General features: G+C 39.2%; 1 protein-coding gene across 1 annotated transcript in view; it reads left to right on the forward strand.

Moving 5' to 3' along the window:
• P2RX3 (purinergic receptor P2X 3) overlaps positions 1–20,771 on the forward strand; it is a 156,965-nt gene that overhangs the window by 111,250 nt on the left and 24,944 nt on the right. The window contains exons 6-7 of the mRNA XM_075217221.1: positions 423–500; positions 5,186–5,309. Coding sequence (XP_075073322.1) covers positions 423–500; positions 5,186–5,309 — 202 coding nt within the window. The remainder of the gene's footprint in view (positions 1–422; positions 501–5,185; positions 5,310–20,771) is intronic.

A 20,771-nucleotide genomic window follows, 5' to 3' on the forward strand; every position in this document is an offset into this window, starting at 1 on the left:
CAGATAATTCAAGTCTGTGAGGCTGGAGCTGGTGAAGTGAATGTATCGTCTATTGACAGGAGATGTAGCCATACAGTTAGGTGCACATAGCTACCTACCTACAAATCTACTGCCCTAACCGTCTTTATCACAGAATATTTTCTTTATGGTGAAAGCTCCCTGCTCCTGCTCCTGTGTCTCACAGCTGTGTCCAGGGGGTATCCCCAATGAAGGGCTACATGGGGCAGCCATATGTAAAGAAGGGGTTGTTTGATACTGGACAAAACCTTTTAGGATATAGCAGGAAATTGTCATGCACAGCAGAAATCTAGATCTGTGCTGCATTAGTTAAGTTGTATGTGTGCTTAAGTATAATGAACAATGATTAGTCAGGTCTGTTTTGCTACATTTATGTTACTGATGTCTCTTGTTTTTTTCTTAAGGCCTCTCTTAATGGAAGCTGAAAACTTTACAATTTTTGTCAAGAACAGCGTGCGATTCCCAATTTTCGACTTTGAGAGGTAAATGAAGTTGAAGAGATTTGCACAATTGCCCAATTGAGTTCAGTATAAAAAATTACTTTAAAGGGAAGTGCACAATTTCTTAGCAAGAAATAATAATAATACAAATTCACAGATCATTCTATATCAATTTGGGCATATATCTATATATATATATATATACCACACTTTTAAAGTTTTGGTAGTGCCGCATTGGAAATATGGTAGAGCGCCCAATTTGCCTACACATGAGCAGCATCACAGAAAATGACCGCACACACAGGTCAATGTGAAAAAAAAAGGTTTGCAAGATAATAATCCAATCGATTTTGATAGGATTATTATGACGTTTGGGTGTCATGTTGGAACCACATGCAATTAGTGGATAACACTACACATATGCTGAGCTTTAACAAATTAAGCAAATTTAATAGATGCCTATTTTTTTATCTCAGAAGACAGCAGAACAGTTAGCAAGTTAATCATTTTATTATCATTTTTGGGGAATGTGAATAAAATAAACATTTGTGTTGAATTATTAATTATTACGTATTTTATAAGTGCCATAATTGTATGTAGTGCTATACAATTTATAAGAAGTACACAGATGCCAAAACATAACATAGCTTTTAACTTGTGTGTACATAATGATTGATATATTTCTCATCAACTAGTTGAATAAGCACACTTCATTGATTCAAGAATAGGGGTCACAGTGGATGCACTTGAGATTTGGCCCCAAAAAAACCAGGGGGTCTAGGCTACGACCCCATGTGCACAGGATGGCTGTCTGTAACAGCCGAGGTATCGGGTATACGTGATGGCACCTTCTCTGTCACACACACTGCACCTCTGATACTCAAGTACCCCTCCCCTACTTTGGCTGCTGTCAGATAAGGGAGTGGGGCCTGGAATACTGAGGACCTCCTTGTCCTCCTAATATGTGAAGGTGCTCCAAAGCTATTAATGTCTCTCTTAATAGAGTCTCTCATACTGCTTGGAGTGACTGATCATAGAGACATTTAAAGCATTACGAGCATCTGTAATCAGAGAGACACAATGGTGGAAAAGGTAAGTGAGGATTTGGAGGGGAGAGTGCTTGTCCTTTGTTCAAAGATGGGGAGTGAAGCAGGGTTCCCTGTATAAAATGTAAGGGAGCTAGATAGGTCCTTGTGCCAAAGAGCACGGTTTTCACTGTGCAACACATGTATGGATACAAATTCCATTTAGCTCACTCTCCCCTTCCACTTATAAGAAGACTAGTTTTACTTTTACTGGGTAATGCAGGTTTCATCCTCTGTGATCCAGTTCATTTTAATCACTTATAGTTTTATAGTCATTTATGTAAACTTTAATGTGCTGTGAATTCTATTGGATAAAAGCACAATAAAATGTTTTCTTATTTTTTATGATTCCTCATCTTTCCTATTGTTCATTCCATGCAGTGCTTCTTTTCTGGGAGAGAGTTGGGATCTAACTACCAGTCATGATAATAAAAACTGAGCATGTTTTATCTGAAAAATAATTGATAATAAAACTAAGCCACTCCAGTTGAAGAGGAATGGACTTCTTGGTAATGTCATATTTATAGCAGCCTTTTGAGTCAGTGCTTCAGCCACAACTCAGTTAATAGATCATTATACAGGCTTGTGCTGACACAGAATATAAACATACATACAACTTTATTCACCATTGTTAGTACCGTACTGTGGCATGTATATTTAAACATAACCAACTAAATAAGAAAAGGGGAATATTTTCATTATACTCTCATGTTACTGCATATTAATATATAAGTCCCAATATAGATATTTTGTAACCCTGTGAATGCATTTTTGTCAAAACTGTTAAGCTAGTGGCAGCTGCGGGCATAATTAAGCTGACATCCAATGCCGCTAGATGCCGTGCATTACCCGGGTCAGTGTGGGGTGATATAGGTGACATCACTGCAATTGAGGTGCCCTCACCTTCACTCCTGCCCAGCTAATCTCTGCCCATGGAGGAGCTTATGGAGAAGTAAGAGAGGGCATCGGCAGAAGCAACAGTTGATATCCTGCTTAGTGACAGCATGACATGCAGTATACATTAACTTTTAGATAAGATAGTGACTTTACTTTAATAAATTATCCTAAACAATTACCTATCATATCAGAAATGCAGAAATGATCTACAGTGATGGCCAAAATTTTCAGAATGACACAAGTATTGGTTTTCACAAGGTTTGCTGCTTCAGTGTTTTTAGAACTTTTTGTTAGATTAAGCTATGGTATACTGAAGTAAAATTACAAGTATTTCATAAGTGTCAAAGACTTTTATTGATAATTACATTAAGTCTATGCAAACAGTCAATATTTGCAATGTTGACCCTTCTTTTTGAAGAACTCTGAAATTAGCTCTGGCATGCTGTCAATCAACTTCTGGGCCACATACTGACTGATAGCCACCCATTCTTGCCTAATCAATGCTTGGAGTTTGTCAGAATTTGTGGGTTTTTGTTTGTCCACCCGCCTCTTGAGGATTGGCCACAAGTTCTCAATGGGATTAAGGACTGGGGAGTTTCCTGGCCATGGACTCAAACTTTCGATGTTTTGATAGCCCAGCCACTTAGTTATCACTTTTGCCTTATGGCAAGGTGCTCCATCATGCTGGAAAAGACATTGTTCATCACCAAACTGTTTTTGGTTGGTTCGGAGAAGTTGCTCTTGGAGGATGTTTAAGTACCATTCTTTATTCATGGCTGTGTTCTTAGGCAAAATTGAGAGTGAGCCCATTCCCTTGGCTGAAAAGCAACCCCCCACATGAATGGTCTCTGGATGCTTTACTGTTGGCATGACAAAGGACTGATGGTAGCGCTCACCTTTCCTTCTCCAGACAAGCGGTTTTCTAGATGCCCCAAACAATCTGAAAGGGGATTCATCAGAGAAAATTACTTTACCCCAGTCCTCAGCAGTCAAATCACTGCACCTTTTGCAGAATATCAGTCTGTCCCTGATGTTTTTCCTAGAGAGAAGTGGCTTCTTTGCTGGCCTTCTTGACACCAGGCCATCCTCCAAAAGTCTTTGCCTCTTTGAGATGCACTCACACCTGCATGCTGCCATTCCTGAGCAAGCTCTATACTGGTGGTGCCCCGATCTCGCAGCTGAATCAACTTTAGGAGATGTCCTGGTGCTTGCTGGACATTCTTGGGTGCTCTGAAACCTTCTTCACAACTATTGAACCTCTCTCCTTGAAGTTCTTGATCCAATAAATGGTTGATTTAGGTGCAATCCTACTAGCAGCAATATTCTTGCTTGTGAAGCCCTGTTTGTGCAAAGTAATGATGACTGCATGTGCTTCCTTGCAGGTAACCATGGTTAACAAAGGAAAAACAATGTATTCAAGCACCACCCTTGCAGCACCACTCCTTTTAAAGCTTCAAGTCTATTATTCTAACTCAATCAGCATAACAGAATGATCTCCAGCCTTCTCCTTCAACACTCTCACTTGTGTTAACGAGAGAATCACTGACCTGATGTCAGCTGATCCTTTTGTGGCAGGGCAGAAATGCAGTGAAAATGTTGTTTTTAGAATAAAGTTCATTGTCATGGCAAAGAGGGACTTTTAAATTAATTGCAATTCATCTGATCTCTCATGACATTCTGGAGTATATCAAATTGCCATCATAAAAACTGAGGTTGCAGACTTTGTGACAAATAATATTTGTGTCATTCTCCAAACTTTTGACCATGAATGTAGAAGGACTTTATACTCTTAACAAATTCACACTTAAAGAAAAGCCTTTATTATATTTCTTTAAAACAAAAACATGTTAAATAGCAAAATGTTAAAAAAATATATATAATACTATATTAATTAAAATCAGATTCAGGGTATACTACAATTCTACCTTACATGTAATATTCATGTAATATATCTCAATAATAGTGTGGAAATTAAACTTATCATTTAGCTCATTTTACAATATAGTGAGTCTCTATTTTTTCTCACTGTAAATTTCATAGGCATTATGGAAATGTGAATACTTATTTACTTTTAAAGTAAATCAATTGCATCTTAAATTTCCTTTGAAGCGTTCAATTCTCTTGATGAGTATATGATTATGGGTAGAGCGTATGGGAGGGTGAGGGGCGATAGACTAAAGCTTTGCTTAGGATGCCGAGAAACGGTGCACAGGCCCTACTCTTGACAACCAGTCACCAACCCACAACAGAGAAATAACGACACAAAATAACACAGATTTAGTGGTGGTGAAGAAAGCATAGGCTAATCAGCTACCAGCCATTACTAACACCAAAAGAGGGGCGACCAAATGCCCCTGATGCCTCTAGGCCGTGAAGACCCACCCCTCACCTTTGGCTCAGTAGCTGGGGCCGCTCTCACCTAGGGTGCCTTAAACCTCTTCCTTCCCCCCAGTGGGGAAGTGTTACTAACAATGAGCCTCCCTTTTTGAGGGAGAGTGCTCCACCACAACACATTTTGTCATCTATATGTTAAAACACAACTCAAGGACAGCACACAATAAATAGCGAATGGGTGGGACATTAAACATTTTCTAAATATTCAGATAGCTTTAGAGAGCCTGGTTTTCTGCTAATAACTGTTCCCTGTGCTGTACATGGTAAAGCATGAGTTTGTCCATCTGTACATCATAATTATTGTCTTACAATTTATTCTTCAGCATATGACGTTAAACATTTTTTTTTTAGGGGGAACTTGCCGCCCAGTCTGAACTGCCGCTATGATCCAGTCAAATCCCCTTTTTGTCCCATATTCAGACTTGGAGACATTGTCAAACTAGCTGGTCAGAACTTTAGAACTCTGGCAGACAAGGTTTGTTATCAACATATTATGTAAATGTCAAGCAAGGTAACACTGTGCAACATGATATGTGTACAAAAAAACTACAGTACTATCCATATTCATTTTTACATATTATGTATAAAGCTGAATATAATTTAAATTATTTGATTATTTTACTGGTTTTTCACAGTTTTAGCGTGTTACACTCTGTTTCGAATTCAGCGAGAAATATGTTCACCTGCACAAGCCAAAAGTCTGTTTAAGGACACAGAAAGTATCCACTATGAGACTAAAATAGCTGATAATAGATAAAAAAATGCTTCCACTCCACCATAAACATTGTACTTTATTTCTCAGAAAGTAGATTCTTGTCATGGTATGCAGTATTGGACAGGGACATGAAGGCCCCACCAGGGAAACCACCATGTAATAGCTGCTAAGCTGCTGAAGGGGGTGTGGTCAACCTATGGAGGTTCATTATCTCCCACATAGTATAGGTGTAGTATGAGACTAGCACTTAGCAACTGTGCTTATGGAGTGTTGTTACACATATATCACAGGTAGCTATAGATACAGTGTTTAAACAACATAATTTTTTTTCTACTGATGTATATATACTAGATTTAGAATTACTATGCACTGTAATTCTATATCCAGTATATATAGAACTCAGTAAAAATAAATGAGTTAAAATATCCTTGTCATTGTAGCCTTTGACTCACATGTCCAAGCATGACAGAACAGCCACTGATATGGAATGCTGATTTATATATGGGATATAGAACTACTGTGGACGCATAGTGAAAACAGGACTACTGTTATACTCAGCTGTGACAAAATTAGTTTGATATCACCCTAACTAGCCTGTCCTTCGTTTCTCACAAAATGTGGAAGATAATAACATGCAAATGCACTGTCTAATTACATGTGGATAAGAGGTCAATGTAGTCATGGCTATATAGGAGACTTTTTCATTCTGTCTTACCCATTAAAAATGTGGTTGTTGTTATTGCAGTGATATACAAATGCCATTCCCAGGTGCAACAATGTAATAATGTCAATCAAAGAAATACATTTAATAGTTAAGAAAATCAAACATAAAGTTCTGGCCGGAGCATGACTGGTATACTTGAATGATATATATACACAATCAATAAAGTCAATGAGGAATCCAACTAAGGAGTCCTATATCAGCTAAAACATATATGTGTATAAATATATATATATATATATATATATATATATATATATATATATATATATATATATATTTGTGTGTGTGTGTGTGTGTGTGTAAATGAAGGAGATTGGAATAAAACACAAAATAGTTCTATTGTGCAGCTCCCTAATAGGATGCAGTAAGGAAAAAAGGAGTCCCAGTCGAAAGGGGGGAAGTACAGTTCCTTAATAGTAATCCAAATCCAATATCGATAAAAGTTCTGATAAATGTCAATATAGCTGGGACTTACTTCTCTTGCAGGGCAAAATGTGATATCCTTGTAGCTCCTTACCTCCTTACCGTGATTTTAAGAACCCTAGAAGGTACTGGGTAGGCTTCCCTGGCTTAGTAAAGCGGGATAAACGGCGGATGTACTCCGGGGCCACCTGTAGTGCTTGTACCTGGAGACCTTGGAAACCAGCTGGAAGCAAAATTGAATAAACCATCGGTTGTACATTACATGTGCTCCAAGAAGACAGATTATTACTTCACTCTTTGGCTTAATCTGGAGCTTTTGTTGCCACTTGTTATTGACTGTTGGATTGATAATATAAGTGAATTTGCTGGGGTTGATGATCCAGATATAATATATCTTCACAAGCAGTTTACACATCGGTTCCTGACTCACTTGGCTGTTTGGAGACTACGTTCAGATTATTCTGACACAGATAAGCTGTTTATTTATATCTACTTGGTACGCTGCCACCTATTATTTACTGAACATCACGGGTGCCTTTGCAACTACATCTTTTGTTTTTCTCTGTCTGCATTTCGGTATATAGTTGGAGTATCTGGAAGCTGTTGAATAATGACTGTACCAGCTTGCTAAGATTCATACTCTGCATATCAGCAATTATTGACTGTCTGGGTGATTGTTACCAGCTAACACTACCTATATTGGCGCCATTTCATCCTCCTATCTGTGTATATATTGATTTATTCATTATCGGAGTACCATCCGTAATCTGGGAGGGAGGCTGCCTTATCTTATGAAGAAAGTGTTTTCCTATATTGGATATTTATTAATTTCTACTCACATATTCTGTGTTTGAGCGCCACGTTTTAATCTATCTGCTGCTTTATATATATATATATATATATATATATATATTTGTGTGTGTGTGTGTGTGTGTGTAAATGAAGGAGATTGGAATAAAACACAAAATAGTTCTATTGTGCAGCTCCCTAATAGGATGCAGTAAGGAAAAAAGGAGTCCCAGTCGAAAGGGGGGAAGTACAGTTCCTTAATAGTAATCCAAATCCAATATCGATAAAAGTTCTGATAAATGTCAATATAGCTGGGACTTACTTCTCTTGCAGGGCAAAATGTGATATCCTTGTAGCTCCTTACCTCCTTACCGTGATTTTAAGAACCCTAGAAGGTACTGGGTAGGCTTCCCTGGCTTAGTAAAGCACCACTGGGCAGCCAGCCAGCATGAAGTGGGTATAAATATCCCAGTGAAAGCCCGGTATCTTTACATCAGCTTTACAATCAAGAACAAGCATTTTGAATTGGATCTCTACTCCCTCCATAATCCGCTCCTGTCAAACAACAAAGTAGTTGTTTTAAAGTCGTAGCTGTGGAAACGGACCACTGCAGCAGTCTGGAGTTCAGTGCACAACATGGACGGCTGTGCAATGCAGGAGCGGGACTGGAGGTGCAGTGTTGTGCCTGCTCTCAATGTTTGATTGCTGTGGGTGAACCTGTCACTGCCATTGCAGGTAGGGACTGTGGGTCCCATGTAGCAGCTGTAGAAGGGAGTTGCGGCACTACCACGCACACTAGGTGTTCTTTCTTTTTGTTATTAGGAATAAAATACTTTTATGTTAGCTTGGAGCTGATCAATTGTGGGTTACTGTGATAGTAAGTCCTTGCTAAGACCTTAAAGGGCAGTCCTTTAAAGACATCTTGGTTCTTGGCCCTTGGGGGAGGTTTTTTTTGTCCTTGTAAGGTGGACCATTAGCCACTCCTCCTTGGCATGTTCACTAACTGGAGCACAACAGAAGTAGCAAACATCTCCAGTCTAGCTCTACATTTACAATACTGTAGTCATGACTATATAGTGCTGTGGTGTAACAGTCTGGGGAGTGGCTTTTATCTCAGTTTTTCAGGGCTTTGGTCTGTTAGCAGGTTCAGCTTCTTTTTCTTGATTGTTTTCTGCTTATTGTATTCTATTACTTTACATTTCTCCCACGTCAGACAAGAAGAGTTCTTGCAAAGCTAAGGATGTGAAGGTGGCTTCCATATTTTTTTTTATATGTTGTAAATGCCAAGTTAAGTTACTTCTGGGATAGTCAGCTGCATATGTCTTATGCGCAGCCTGACAGTCTGAGGATCATGTGCCGTGTACGGCTGGGGGCTCTGGTACCAATGTGGTGGAACTGGCCTGGGCTAAGTCTTTAGCCAGCTGCATTGCTGATATTACTCAGCTAACTCATTCTTGTGAGAGGAGTCCTTCTCAGGTTCTGGGAGAAGTTATTTTAGACAGGTGGTCTGTGGGTTCCAGGGTGGCATCTCAGGAAAAGTCTTTATGGGCAAGAAGTCTCATGACTCTAATGAGTCAGGTTCTGATGGTTCCTCCCAACAGGAGGGCGAGTGTGTTTGAGATTCCAATTTAGAGCATTCTTTATACTTTGAAAAAAGATCCTTATAGCTGACAGGGGGTGGATGATCTGATTAGGCTGTGCACCAGATATTAGACATTCAAGATACAGAGGTTCCGGATACTTCAAAAACATCCTTATTTAAAAGGGAGGGAAAGGGAATAGTTTAATTTCCTTCTTCTTCACAGCTGGATGATTTGCTTGGTGAAGCATGGACCACTCCAGACCGTAAATTTCAGGTTGTCCCGTAAGCTACAGTATTGGAGTGGGCACGGGTCACTATGGATGCCAGCCTATGGGTTTGACTTGTCATTCTTCATGCCAGCTTTCAAGGTCTTTTAGAATTGTGAACAGTGTTTTGCCTTCTATTCAGTGCAGAACATTTATTGCAGGAAAGGTCAGTAAAGATAGAAACAGACTATGCCATACCTCAACCAACAAAGAGTCATAAGTAGTCTTCTCACCATGCGAAAGACCAGCAGGTTCTTATGCTGGCAATGCTTCCAAGGCAGGGCCGGACTGGCCATCTGACACTTCTGGCAAATGCCAGAAGGGCCGATGGCCAGATGGGCCGGTCCGCATGCCCGCCGAGCAGCAGCACTCTGCGCGCTGCTCGGCGGACGGAGAGTCAGTGACAGCCGCCTATGTGAGTAATCACATGGGACGGCACTTGTCACGTGATGCCGTCCCATGTGATTACTCACATAGGCGGCTGCTGCTCGGATGTAACAGGTAAGTGTCTGTGTGTGTGTAATAGTGTCTGTGTGGGTATAGGGGGAAGGGCTGTGCTGTGGAAAGCCTAAGACACCTGTAATTATATCAATTTAATTTGATTATGGTAACTGTGTTTCCTCATTCAGATGTAAGATAATGGAGAAGATAATCGTATTATCAAATTAAATTGATCACCTCAGTACTGAAGGTTCTCCCCCCCTTCTCTTTTTATATATACTTTTTATATGTCTTCAATATATATGATCCAATTAATGGTCTAATTGTCGGCTGGTGGTGTTTTTTTGTATGTTTGTTTGGATTTTTATGATTGCCTTGTTTTGCAATAAACACTGTACTGTTTGATATCTAAATCTTCAATGATTTCTCCTTTGATTCTTGAGAGAGTCCCCAGTTATATTGATCTAATTACAGGTGTCTTAGGCTTTCCTGCTTGTTTGATATTGGTGGTCTCTATGCAATAGACCATGGGTTTTTACCCTTATTTAATCCTTGATGTTATATATCATATACAGATACACATCTAGATATTTCTCCAATCCAAAGTGTGCGCCATTAACCCCTTGTGGGACTGTTTGTCTGTGTGGGTATGCAGCACTGGAGGGCTCAACTGACTTTGGCACCTTTTTTGAAACATCTTTGGGGCATTTTCTTTCATTTCCACTTTCCCTTTTTCCTATTTAGCTCATTTCTAAACCCCTTTGTTTGGTTTTAATATAGAGAGTACAGATTGGTTCAGTCACACATTTATATATTCATTCACGTTTATTGCTATAATTTAGTAGCATTTTTATTGTGATGAGCATTGAGATCAGATATTCTTTCCACTTTCTAGCACTGTGGGTCTCTATTGTTTATTGTTAGTGTGTGTCTGTGGGACTAATAGTACAGTGTGTCTGTGGCTAATAGTACAGTGTGTCTGTGTGGCTAATAGTACAGTGTGTGTGGCTAATAGTACAGTGTGTGTCTGTGTGGTTAATAGTACAGTGCATCTGTGTGGCTAATAATACAGTGTGTCTGTGTGGCTAATAGTGTGTCTGTGTGGCTAATAGTACAGTGTGTCTGTGTGGCTAATAGTGTGTGTGTGTGGCTAGTGTTTTAAATGTAAATGTAGTGTGTGTGTGTGTGCGCGCTTAATATAATATGTGAGGGAAGGGAGGATCTTAATATAGTATGGGAGGTAGGCTATTTAATGGTGAAGTGTAGGTGGGGGCTAGTTATTTAAGGTGAGGTGAAGGAACCTTTAATTTAATGCTGGGGTGGTTTAGTGCTATCAGTGGAATATGGGGCTGATTTTGGGGAGGAGGGCTATTAAATGTAAATATGAATTATTTATTGTCGGGGATGGTTGTGGAATATGACTATATTAATTAAACTTTAATGCTATTTAATTTATTGCTGGGACTGTTTGGAGGGAGGGAAATATGTTTTGAGTAAATGGGTATACTGTTAATTTAATGTTGGGGCTGGTTGGAGGAAAATAGGTCTACTTATTAAATGTGAATATTATTATTGTGGGGACTGGAGGAAGGCCTATTTATAAAACGTGAGTGCTATTGTTTTAACACCGGGGCTGGTTGGAGTTTTATAAATCTCATGTACCCATTTTTTTTTCAAAATAGGGCATCCTATATTCCAGGATCAAGACAAGAATGAACTGAACTAAAGAAACCAGCTGCTACAAGCGGTGAAAATGACCAAGACAGGTAGGAGAGAGCAGGACAGTCTGCCAACTGTCCTGAATCTGGTGGGGCAGTCCTGAATTTGGGTGACTGTCTCCCTTAGTCAGGATTTGGTCCGACTGCAAGGACAGTTGGGAGGTATGTCCCGCTTCACAACGTACTGCTTGTGAAGGCAAAGCTGTGTGCTTCTAACAGTAGTGCCTGTGTATTTGTCTAAAATGATAAATGTAATGTATAATTATAATGTATGTATCAATGCCCCATGTTGGCCACACCCACAACACAATGAGGTCATGCCCTGTAGCGGCAGCACATATTTTTTCCTTACTGGAACTGAGGTGGGCCTGTGTACCTTAAATGCCAGGGCTGATTTTTAGTCCCAGTCCGGCCCTGTTCCAAGGATATTGAAGAAAGTGAAAAGAGAGGGGGTCCGTGTCTTCTTGGGGATCCAGACTGGCTGCAAAGAGCCTGTTACAACAGATTTGCCCGACATTGTGGTCCAAACCTTGCTCAGGGCAAGGAACCAGTTTCAGACAAAAATTACCACAAAGTGTGGAGGAATTATATTGCTTGATGCAAGAGGAAGGAGTTTCCTACCTTTTCTTTTCGAGTGCCCAGGCTCCTTATGTACTTACAGGATGGGCTGAATGCCTGGTTGAGCCTTAGCTCCCTTAAATTTCAGGTGTCAGCTTTATGTCTTCTTTAAAAAAAGATTAACTTTTCTGCAATACGTTAAAACATTTTTTACACGTTGTACTCCATATACATGCACCTTATGATTTTCAATTGGCGCCAAAGGATCTCAATTTGGTGTTAAATGCTTTGCACCATTCACCATTTGAACCTTCAGCTGAGGTAGAATTCAAATTTCTGACTTGGAAAATTATTGTTCTTTTATTTATTTCTACTGCTAGAAGATTTTCAGAGGTGTTTTCATAATTTAACTTTAACCAAGATATAGTGATTTTAGCCTTGGTCCATGGTAGGTCTTCAGAGGTAGCGGGATCTCTTCAGTCTCTGTATGTGGTCAAAGTTTAAAGGAGCTATGTTAATAGGACATACAATAGTCACAAGACAGTGAGTCTTTTGATTCTATATGACGCCCATAAAAGAGGGTTAACCAGCGTCAAAGGAATCTATTGTGAGATGATTTACATCAGTAATCCAACAATAAGTGAGCAGGGCAACCTGTTCCAGACATTCTCAGGGCTCACTCTACCAAGTTGGTTTGTCCTCATGGGTGCCTCAGCTGAGCAGCTGTGTCAAGCTGCGACATGGTTCTCAATTCACAGATCTGGGGGTAAATGTATTAACATGCGGGTTCTTCAACACCCGCGAGTTCAGCGTCTTCGGCGATTAAATTTAAAGCGGCGCTGGATTGTAAAGGGAAGTTTCCCTTTACAATGCAGCGCCGCTTTAAATTTAATCGCCGAAGACGCTGAACTCGCGGGTGTTGAAGAACCCGCATGTTAATACATTTATCCCCTGGCCTTTCTTTATTGCAGCATAAGCGACTGGAGATGTATTTGCTGTTCGAGTATTATTGTACATACAAGGCTGCCTGCAATCTTATGTTGACCACATTTTCTTCTAGGTCCAAAATCAATTTCAGTCCGATAACACTGGTCTACAAAAATAAACTTTTTTTCTTTCACAAAAATTAAATTAACTGAATCTAAAAGTATTTTTCGTGCTGAATTCAGGTATGCATTCAGATTTTTTCCATCAGCATGTTTTTTTTTTGTGACATACGTTTAAAGTTTATAATTAGTACTTATGTAAATCTAAATGATAAATATACACCTCATTCTGGCTGATCTAAAAAGTTGTAGATGATGATTTTCGGCCATATTTTGCCGTTGGGATGTCTCTCTTCATACTGGAACTTCATTTGCCTTGGTACCTGTTTTGCATCGTAGAAATCTGCTGCTGGAAATGCCCGCCATGCTCATTACTGACAGCCCCAAGATTTTCTGGGAAGAAGCCTAGGTGGGAGTCCAAGAAGCGAGGTTTTAAAGACATGTTGCATCCCATAGCTTTGTATGAATTCACTAGATCGCTCACTAGATCACGATAGTATTCTGCTTTATGATTTCTAAGAAAACAAGAACAGATATTTTTGATGACATCCAGGCTGCTTTTACCAGTGGATTCAACAGTTGCTGAAAAATGTCATGCTCCATTACTGATCTTATTTGTGGCCCTATAAAAATTCTTTCTTTCGGTTTTGCATCACTTACTTTTGAAATTTAGATTTCAAATGCATAATTGCAACACAGTTTTTATCAATTGCCTTTGCAAATTGTTTAATCAGTCCTAGTTTAATATTCAGTGGAGGTAAATACACTTTTTCAGGATCCACAAAAGGGGTATTCACAAAGAAAAGTAACTGCCACAAACACTCTATGGGGTAAATGTATCAAGGTGCGATTTTGCAAAATCAGCGATTTTCTCAGGAGAGTTGAAACTTGCAGATGTATGAAGCTGAAATTTCATGCAAAATCGCCAGAGTTGTTCTTCTGTCAAAATCGCTATTTGCAAAATCGCAAACTCCCAACTGTTGCAAAAGATCAAACTCCTGACTGTTTGCTACTGTAGCTATACAAGTCTCAAATGTATGAAGCTGCCAGATACAACACGCTGCATTCTAGCAGCATGTTGTATAAACACATCACTGTTACACTGCCTGTCAGTGTAAAAATTGTAAAGAATAGATGAAAGTAAAAAAAAAAATAAAAAAAAAATGTGGCGTCCCCCCTCTATTCATGCTTAACCCTAGTGCTGCCTGATTACTGCTGGTTCCGTGAAAATCGGGGAAAAATTTTGCGTGGGGTGCCCCCGATTTTCACGTAACCAGCACTAGGCAAACCAGCCAGGGTTGGCGGCACTATAGCAGTGGGACACGCAGCAGGGGTCCCCCTGCCATAATGACTAACCAACCCCAGGCTGTTCAGCGTTGGGCTGGATTCCCTAGGGAGTGGGGTCCGCTGAAAAAAACGAGCGGGCCCCCCTTCCCCTAGAGACACCCAGCCCAGTGCTGATAGCACTAGAGCTCTTCCTACACCCCTGGGCGGTGGGTGTAGGATAATAACGGCGAAAAAAGGTTTAAAAAAAAAAGTACGGACGCAATTTTGTTTTGTGGAACTACAAGTCCCAGCCAGCCAGGTTGCTCAAAATATTGTGGCCATGCTGCTGCTTGTATAACTACAAGCACCAGCATACCCACCGCAGCCAGGGCATGTTGGCACTTGGAGAACCACAAGTGCCAACATGCCTTGACATCTATGGCTGGCGTGGGAAAGTGACCTAATACTGTAAAGAGACATTGCGCATGAGCAATGCTCATTGCGCAGTGGAGCTCCTAGCTTGCTAGGAGCTGTTTGCGGCAGCTCCTGTCTTTTTTATTTTTCTGCAATCAAGAACAAAGAATTCGGGGATGTACAAATATGGGGCCCCCCTGGCCAAAGAAATAAAGACTACTATCAACAATGGACCCCTCCTGGGTGTAGAAAAGAAGAGATTACAAGCCAGGACTTTGGGAGTATAAATGCTTGGGGACTGGGGCAAGCCAGACTTTTAGATCTACAAATTGTTTTTGGACTTGGTCAAGCCTGTACATTTGGAAGGTATAAATAACTTGGGGACTGGGGCAAGCCGGACTTTTGGATCTACAAATTTATTTGGGACATTTGTGACAGCCATTTTTGGATTGAAAGCTGCTGACAAAAGAAAGAAGACTTCATTGGTGAGTATCTGGAAATTTATTATTTCTAATAAAAATATATGGTGTAAATGAGGGTGCTTACTGTGTTTATTGTAGGTTTTTTATTTTTATTAAATGTTAGTGGTTTTTACGAGGGTGTGGTGGTTTTTTAAACATTTTTTTTGTGAAACTACAGATCCCAGCCAGCCATGGATGTCAGGGCATGTTGGCACTTGTGGTTCTCCAGGTGCCAACATACCCTGACTGCAGTGGGTATGCTGGTGCTTATAGTAATACAAGCAGCAGCATGGCCACAATATTTTGGGCAACCTGGCTGGCTGGGACCTGTAGTTCCACAAAACAAAATGGCGTCGGTTTGTTTTGTAAACATTTTTTCGCCGTTATAACCCTACAACCACCGCCCAGGGGTGTAGGAACAGCCCTAGTGCTATCAGCACTGGGCTCGGTGTCTCTAGGGGGGAAAGGCCCATAGGCAAACCGAGGGGGGTTTCCTAGTGCCTGGAAACCCCTCTCCAAGCCTAAGGCAATGTATATTTGAGGTGGCTGGACCTTGCTCCCGCTTCACACGGCTCTGCTTGAAAAGGTAGAGCTGTGTGCAACTAACAGTAGTACACGCAGCATTGCCCATGTATATTATGGGGATAGGAAGAGTTGGGGAGCAGCCAAGCACTGTCTAAAATTATAGCCACGCCCCCATGCATGCTGGTCACGACCACTGGCGGCGTGGTATGGAAACCCCCCTTTACAAATCCTGCATTTGCCCCTGGGGCCCGCTCGTTTTTTTCAGCGGACCCCACTCCCTAGGGAATCCAGCCCAGCGCTGAACAGCCTGGGGTTGGTTAGTCATTATGGCAGGGGAACCCCTGCTGCGTGTCCCACTGCTATAGTGCCGCCAACCCCGGCTGGTTTACCTAGTGCTGGTTAAGTGAAAATCGGGGGGACCCCACACAAAATTTTTCCACGATTTTCACGGAACCAGCAGTAGTCAGGCAGCACTAGGGTTAAGCAGGAATAGAGGGGGGACCCCACGTTTTTTTTTTTTTTTTTACTTTAATCTATTCTTTACAGGTTTTACAGCTGCCGGAGTTCTGGCAGCTGTATGACAGGCCAGGGTAACAGTGATGTGTTTAAAACACGCTGCTACAACACAGGAGTGTTTGCCAAACACAGGAGTGTTTTAACTCGCTGCAAATCGCTGGAGATGACCAGCAATTTTGAACTTCAGGGTAAAAATCGCACCTTGATACATTTGCAGAGTTTTTAACTAAAATCACAGGTTAACACCCGCGATTTGCCGCGATTTTAACACGCTGGCAATATCGGACCTTGATACATTTACCCTTATGTCTGATAAAAAAATTCAAATTACATATTTGAATTCAGACTTTAAAACTGCACTAGAGTCACTATTCAGTTTTCTGAATAGAAAAATTATGTTGACCAGTGTAATTTTCTGTATGAATTTTATGGATTGCAGAACAGACAGATATGTTTGCTATGTAGGTTTGTGGATGAAAGTATTTTGGGGTGTAATAAAAGGAGGAAAGGATATAGTAGAATTTGTTTGTCTTATAACTTTGGAATGCACAATGTGGATCATACAGTCTAATGTGTGGATTTGTAACATTGTATGCAATGGTTTTAGTGTAGCTAGCAGGAGGACATTATTATTACACTGCAGCCATAAGTATGATGAAAGTAATTCACTTATCACTTGCATTTATTAAAAAGATATATTACCGAAGCAGATGAGCATTATTCAGTGGATCCAGCAATACTGGCCTGCAATGGTAAGAGTTAACTTACAGCTTTTGCTCAGCCAGCCTTATTAGTAGTGGGCATGTGTTAGCCAGATTGGCCTTTTAGTTCCATTTGTTGATATATACTTTTTTAAATGAATAGAAAAAAAATCACACACACATGAATTACGTTACTAAACCCCGCCCCCAGCCACTTCACCAATGAAGTCAACAGGATCTGGGAGGTTGCCCTGCTCTCTCGGGAGTCCAGGAGGACTCCCAGAAATTTGGGAGTCTCCCAGACATTCCGGGAGAGTAGGGAACTATGATTGTATTGTTTGTAAAACAAAAAAACACTGAATCTCTGGCGCTAATAAAAACCGTGTGTACCTATTTCTAATATAAAACCTCAGGATCGATTGCAGCAAACTCAAAAAGAGGCAGTGTTAAGCCTCTAAAAATATATAGCAAACAGAGAGTGAGAGTTGTGCAGAGTCACCAAATCATAATTTATTAAATGGTATAAATATATGAACAATAAAAAACCCCAAATATTGAAGGGTATAGTGTACACACGTAAATAATCTGTATGCTGGGTATGGACCCAAAAGTGGTCCTTGAACTGACAGAAATAAAGATGGCAGTATACAAAATGATACAAATCAGCAGAATAAAAATAATAAACACAAGAGCTAACTAGCATACATAGAGTAATATATTGCACAATGTCAGAAACATCACCTAGGTTCTATTGGAAATAGATAAATGCACTAGGTCTCAATAGTAGGAGAAGAAATGTGGATAATTCTCCGATTTATAAAAGAGGGACATCAGAATTGATCCAGGTGCCGTATTGGAGAGAAAGAGTATAAACAATGTCTCTTATAAATTGCTCATCAGAGCATAGATATGCCGGCAAAAGAGTCTTTATATGTATAAATCCCTAAGGATTTTGGTATGCATCTGCTAAAGTGAGAGGAATATTGAATCCTTTAGCCATTGATACAGTCGGTAAACATATACGCTACAAAAGTATTAGTGTATCACATAGTTGTAGCATTTAGATTGAAAAGCATCAAGTTGGTATTTCTTCTTACCACTGCAGCGGCTGAGTTTGTAATTGAAACCAACGTACCTCCGAGGATTGGTTAGTCAGTCTTATCACCGGCGGTTCATGGCATCTAAATATAAAGGATTTACCTTCTCATCGTAGATACAGCTCAAGCGGTATTGCAATACACTCACGATCTTCGGTGCGCACCTCCAATAAAGTCCGGACAAGTACAAGTTTAGAAGTTCCGTTTGATAATTGAATATCTCTGCCGCTGATAGGCTCAAAACAATGCAGGCAGCATGAACAAAGCGACGCGTTTCGTCTGAACCTCAGACTTTCTCAAGCCATAAACCACTAACTCAGTAGCTGCCTTTTTAAAGAGGAAATACCTCATTAGACATAATTGTAAGCACCTGTTTAGATTACTGAGACCCTAAGAGTGCATGTATATTTACAAAGAACCTTGTATAACAAAGAGTAATTCAACAACATATACATAAAATCAACAAACAAATACATTCCATCTTTTTATTTTTATCAAAAATTATAAAAAAATAAATATAACATAATAAAATATTAATGAAATTCATAAAAAATAATACAAAATTATTTAATTAAAAAATAATAATAAAATAAATAAAAAATATAAATATTTGTTTGGGTAATATACTGATACTTTTAACACATTCTGTGATATCATATTGTATCAATAAGGACTAAATAAACAATTCGGATCAATTAGACAAACATTAGTTAGATACATGGATAAATAAATAGTCCCCACTGATCCATAACAACATATGAATAATAACTCTCTATAATATCCTAAGACTTGAACCGATATAAACAAATATCTCAAACAAAATTATATATATATATATATATATATATATATATATATATATATATACATCAACAAATAAACAATATATAGAATACCCATTAATAAAGATACAGATTAATCTACCTGTGCAGAAAGACACATCACATAATGACATAACTGTTAGATTTACTGATCCACATAAAACTTTTTAAACTTTTTTTATATAAAAATTTATTTTAAAAAGAGAAATCATGACTGCCAATCGTTAAATTCTACGGTCTCATTCAGACCTTCTGGATGTAGGGTTTGTAATTTGAATATCCATGATCCCCACCCCTTATTGTGGGATTAAATTTTTCAATTCCAATTACCTTCAGACCCCTAGGGTTGCTCTCATGCTTCTCCAAAAAGTGTCTGGATACACTATGTTTAGAATAACTTTTCAAAATGTTTTGTCTGTGTTCCCTAAAACGACTTTCAAGAGAATGCGTAGTTCTACCTACGTACTGGAGGCCACACGGGCACTCTAGCACGTAGATAACAAATGTTGTTTCACAATTTATAAATTGAGAAATGGCATACTCTGCCGCGGACACCAGATCTAATACTGGTCACTGCTTTACCAATAAAATCACAAGTAAGGCATACCTTTCTATTACAACTATAACAACCTGGACTTCTAGAGGGTAACCAGGATTGAGATACAGTTTTGGCAGTGCTAGTATTGGTTTTTAACACACTTGGAGCTAACAGGTTTTTTAAATTGTTATTTTTCTTATATATCACTTTTGGAACTTTTTCTAAGATGTTACTAAGGACAGCATCTTGATGTGAAATCTTATAGTTATTAGTGATAATACGTTTTATCATATGGGACTTGTTATTAAATTTAGAAATATATATAGGAGAGAGGTATTAAAATCTTCTTTTCCAGAGTTCTCACAAGAAGAACTTTTAACCTTTGGGACCAGTAGATCACTCTGTTTCTTCTTTGAAGCATAGTCTTTAGCTTCTTCTAATAGATGTGTTGGATAACCTCTCTTAAGAAAATCAAGTGACATTTTTTCGGCTTGCAAAGCAAAATCTTTGTCAAGGGTACAGTTACGCCTGATACCAACTTGATGCTTTTCAATCTAAATTCTACAACTATGTGATACACTAGTACTATTGTAGCGTATATGTTCACCGACTGTATCAACGGCTAAAGGATTCAATATTCCTCTCACTTTAGCAGATGCATACCAAAATCCTTAGGGATTTATACATATAAAGACTCTTTTGCCGGCATATTTATGCTCTGATGAGCAATTTATAAGAGACATTGTTTATACTCTTTCTCTCCAATACGGCACCTGGATCAATTCTGATGTCCCTCTTTTATGAGTCGGAGAATTATCAACATTTCTTCTCCTACTATTGAGACCTAGTGCATTTATCTATTTCCAATAGAACCTAGGTGATGTTTCTGACATTGTGCAATATATTACTCTATGTATGCTAGTTAGCTCTTGTGTTTATTATTTTTATTCTGCTGATTTGTATCATTTTGTATACTGCCATCTTTATTTCTGTCAGTTCAAGGACCACTTTTGGGTCCATACCCAGCATACAGATTATTTACGTGTGTACACTATACCCTTCAACATTTGGGTTTTTATATTGTTCATATATTTATACCATTTAATAAATTATGATTTGGTGACTCTTCGCAACTCTCACTCTCTGTTTGTTATTGTATTGTTTGTGCCACAGAAAGGGAGCAGTTATTTATCCCAAAGAAAGTTTCTGTTTGCAGATATCTGTATATCCTGTGAAGTAATTCACCCAATATGCAAATGTAATACAGTTGTATCATTCCCTGCATGGGTCTTTCTTTTTAGTGATTCCTGCCCCATTGATTGCATTCAGTTTCACT

The sequence above is a fragment of the Mixophyes fleayi genome, chromosome 6 (genome assembly GCF_038048845.1).
Source record: "Mixophyes fleayi isolate aMixFle1 chromosome 6, aMixFle1.hap1, whole genome shotgun sequence".
Lineage (NCBI taxonomy): Eukaryota > Metazoa > Chordata > Amphibia > Anura > Limnodynastidae > Mixophyes > Mixophyes fleayi.